General features: G+C 37.3%; 1 protein-coding gene across 1 annotated transcript; it reads right to left on the bottom strand.

The window, feature by feature from the left end:
* Positions 1 to 400: 400 nt before the first annotated feature.
* Positions 401 to 3,683, bottom strand: LOC122530105 (flocculation protein FLO11-like; the record flags this gene model as incomplete). The annotated part of the gene is made up of 3 exons (XM_043656772.1): positions 401 to 1,761; positions 2,466 to 2,603; positions 3,179 to 3,683. Coding segments are annotated over 3 exons (1,047 nt in total), but the record flags the coding sequence as incomplete, so codon positions are not given.
* Positions 3,684 to 4,108: the final 425 nt, after the last annotated feature.

Below are 4,108 nucleotides of genomic sequence, written 5' to 3'. Positions count from 1 at the left end.
CCTAAGCACAGTCATTTGGTTTCGTTCCCTTGTCGAGCTTTTCCAACACAAGGTACCAAAAACAGAAACAAAAAGAAAAAAAAGAAAAGAGAAGATAAGGAAACATAAATCTCTTGTACTCTTCAAGTCAAGCAATTTAAAAATCATGCAAGTATATCCCAGTATATCACGAGTCAAATTCATTTCATCTGTCAACGCGAATTTCATTGGTAAATTACATTCGACATCTAGACTGCGGATTTTTATGCATTTATATGTACAATTTAATATTGTAAACAGAAAAGAGAAAAAGCATACAATGCATGTTGTATGAAAAATTATATGAAATGTACAAAATGGTAGTACATGTTATGATATATATATATATATATATATATATATATATATATATATATATATATATATATATATATATATATATTCTAAGTTAGGTTTCCGAGATTTGTAAAGTTACATCCCTAAAAATATGATATTGCACAAATATCCGCAATAACATGTACAATTTAAAAAAAAAAAGAAAGAACCACTTGTTGAAAGAAATCTCTCGACAGAAAATAATTATGGACCGTTCAGTCTCCCGGGGCCTTCATCGTACGAAAATTCTTCTTCGAATTTCAATACCAGAGCTGGTTAAAAATAACCAATTTCATAATTTCTCGGGGAGATTTTACAAATTTACAGTTATAAATTTCTCATAAAATACATAAATAAAAGTCTCCCCCACTCTTTCCTGTGCCACTACAATTTCTTCCGATAGAAAATTCAGTCGCCGGTTAGTTGCGGCATTAAATGCTCACAACGGGGAAATTCTATTTCAAGTACACCGAAAATCACTTTCGCCTGGAGCTGCCTTCGTCGCGTTAATTTCCGCGAGATGCCTCCGAATTTTCCGAAACGAGCCTCGCCACCGATAAGTACTATCTCTGGAGCATTCGAGGTACCATGCACAATCGCGCAAGTTGAGCAACGGGCATCATCAACACCTTCTTTCGTTTGCGTATGTAATTTCTCAGACGTCGTCGTCGTCGTCGTCGTCGTCGTCGTTCCATTCTTTGGAAGAGCGTAAACATTCGAAATTGAAAACACGAAGGAACGCAAGTGAAGTTTGGAAAAATAGGAAACTCTCCTTCGATGTCAAAAATAACAGTACGATGGACAGAATTCTCGCATCCGTGTCTTCTCCTCTGTTCGTCCACCTCTCTGTGTCTACGTTATCACTTGCAGGTCCTGTACACCTTCTGACGTGATAACGGACTGCGGACACGTGCCGATACAACGTCGTTCTATCGTCATCTCTGCGACTACAGTAGTCAACGGTAGCCAATTCTCAAGCTAGTTTCACTTTCTTTTGATTCTGTCAGACGGTCGATTGCGTGGTCGAGGAAGGTTGCGTGCTGGAAGCGGTGGTCGACTGCGGCGTGGACGTTGACGGTGAACTGACGACAACGACAGGCTTCACAATAGTGGTGGTGTTGATATACTGAGCGTTCACGATCGGCATTTGCGCCACGGATTTGAGGATCGGCGTGGTGATCATCTTGCCGGCCAGGCTAGACGGTGCCAGGATATGAGCGGTCACTTGATTCCCTTGCGAGACGACGGTCATCGGCGTGACGATTGGCGTTAAACCGGAGAGGGGCGTGTGCGGCGGGCCAACGATGTGAGCTATACCTTCTGTGGACGGAGCGTTTTGCATCACTGTCGAACCTGGTTTACCTGTTGTCGTTTGAAGTGACACCCCTGCATGGCTCAGCGTCAATCCTGCAACCCATAGGGATAATTGTACAGTAAGACATTATTGTGCTCTTACAATTAGCACTGTTCACGTTTTTTCTGAGGTGATTGAATAGTGACAAAGTTGTAAACATTAAAAGATTAAAAGTACGAAAAAAAAAGATTGATTTTGTAAACCATTTTCAAAGCAATCCGCATATGAAACGTCATACGAACCGCTCTGCAAATGGTTGGATTGATCTAGCACCGTTTCATTACAAAACCGCAATAGTACGATCTCATCTTGGATGTGGTGCTGTGTATAAAGTATGAAAAAAAGATGAGGCAGAGTTTGTTTTTATAGGAACCAATAGTCAAGAAGTTAACTAGCGAGAAATTGGATACTTAAATTTGCCCTCTGGTGACAAATAATGGAAATTATATAAATTGGTCAATTCCACTTTTTTGTTAATTCTTACAAATACATAATTCTCAAGGAATAAATGGATTTACTTTTAGAAATTCATTCACTGCACGAGGATCGTTAATAAAATACATTATTGCTTTTTAAACTGATCTTGGAATTCACTATGATAAATTTAAAAAAAAGAAAAAGGCAATGTTTGCAACGTCATCGCACTCTTATACTGTTTAATTTATGCAGTTGGTTAATGTGGCTTATAAGTGATTCATATGTTGGAAAATTTACTTGTTAAACAGTAGATAGAAAGACATTCAATGTAAAGCATTACCATTTGCAGGGAGTATGTTCAATTCAGCGCCACCTGGAAGTCTAGTCAACTCCGATCCGTTTCCGCCTACCAATGTCACACCTCCAACCATTTTATGTGTTGTTTGCGCATCACCCGCTCTTATCCTCGTTTGAGCATCTAAAATAGTAAAAATTTCAAAAACATTATAATAAAATATTAAAAATAGAAAGGGTTTTAAAACTTTTAAGCAAAAGTATTAAAATATTTAAAAAAACACTTATTTATTGCCCGAAGATGGAGTAATGTTAGCTTAAATTACTAAATAATGTCTTAAATAATTTAATAACAACTTGGAGACATCTATATTGTAAAATATTTTAAATACTCCAGTCGTGAATAATTCTTATATATAATTGAAGTTCATATATATTCCCCAAGCATCTATTATTTTTCATTCACATTCAACCAACAGAAGTTCAGTTAATTACGTATTAACTAAAATTTCAATAGATATTCTACTGTACTTGAGAGCTAATTAGGTAATGATAAAAGTTCCAATATAGGCCAAAAGTAACTGGTTCTCCCCAGCGTGGCTGTCTATTACTAACAAAGACAAAAACAGAATAAACTCTCTAGATATAATTTGGACAGCGTTGAGGAAACTTTATTAATATTTATTTTCTCGAAAGGCAGACAACACGCAAATCTGTAATTACACCAGTTGGCACGCAGAATTGCTCCGAGTTACTTACTCGACACATTCAATGCAGGAGAATGCGCAGCGAAAACTAAGGGCCTTCCCTCGTTTGCCGAATGCACCAATGTAACTGGCCTGACGTCATTGGCGGACGATTGCACGGCTAAGGCCAACGGCCTGTCGTTGTTGGAGAGATTAGAATGCACGAACGTTACCCTGTTGTCGTTCGCCGTGGATGAGTGAACGACCAACGCTACGGGCCTTGGCTCGCTTCCAGTATTCGATTGCACAGCAATAAGCGGCCTCGATTGATCCGACGAGTTTTGCACGGCTAACGTGAGCGGCCTGGACTCGTTGTTGCCAGCGGTATGAGTGACCAGAAGTTGCCTCGTGTCGCCGGGTATCACCCTCAAGCTTGGGCCTAAGTGCTGAAGGGTCGGTACGATAGTCGGCAAGCCTTGACTGGTGTTTAATATCTGAGCGCTGATCGGCAAGTGAAGCTGATGCTGCTGCTGCACTATACCCGTCGGTGAAGTGTTAACTTTCTCCTGAAATAAACATTACACGAGTTAGTGTAGAAATACCTGATTTTTTTTTTTTTTTTTTTTTTTTACTTTAAAATTTGAAATTTTGCTTTAAAATTTGAAAATTTTTTGCTTTTGTATAATATTAAATATTTTAACTTTTTTTTAAATATTTTGTTCTAATATTCAAAAATTAACATTAAGTTAATGAATATATAAGTAACTTGATCAGCGTTCAATAATTCTATTGTTTTTGGAGATATGAAAAAAATTTTGCTAATATAAGTTAATCATAATATTTGATTTCCTACAAGTGAAAAGATTTCGAAGATTTCAAGGTCACCTTCATTTTTTTAAACGAAATCACATCATTTTTTTGATCCATTAATCAGTGCAGTTCAAGATTCTTTATAAAAAAATATATATATATATTCATGTACGGTTATTTTAATAGATATTTT

Source organism: Frieseomelitta varia, unplaced genomic scaffold, assembly GCF_011392965.1.
Source record: "Frieseomelitta varia isolate USP_RPSP 00005682 unplaced genomic scaffold, Fvar_1.2 scaffold_326, whole genome shotgun sequence".
NCBI lineage: Eukaryota > Metazoa > Arthropoda > Insecta > Hymenoptera > Apidae > Frieseomelitta > Frieseomelitta varia.
Note: the sequence above shows the minus strand (reverse complement) of the source record. Positions and strands in the feature narration are given on the sequence as shown.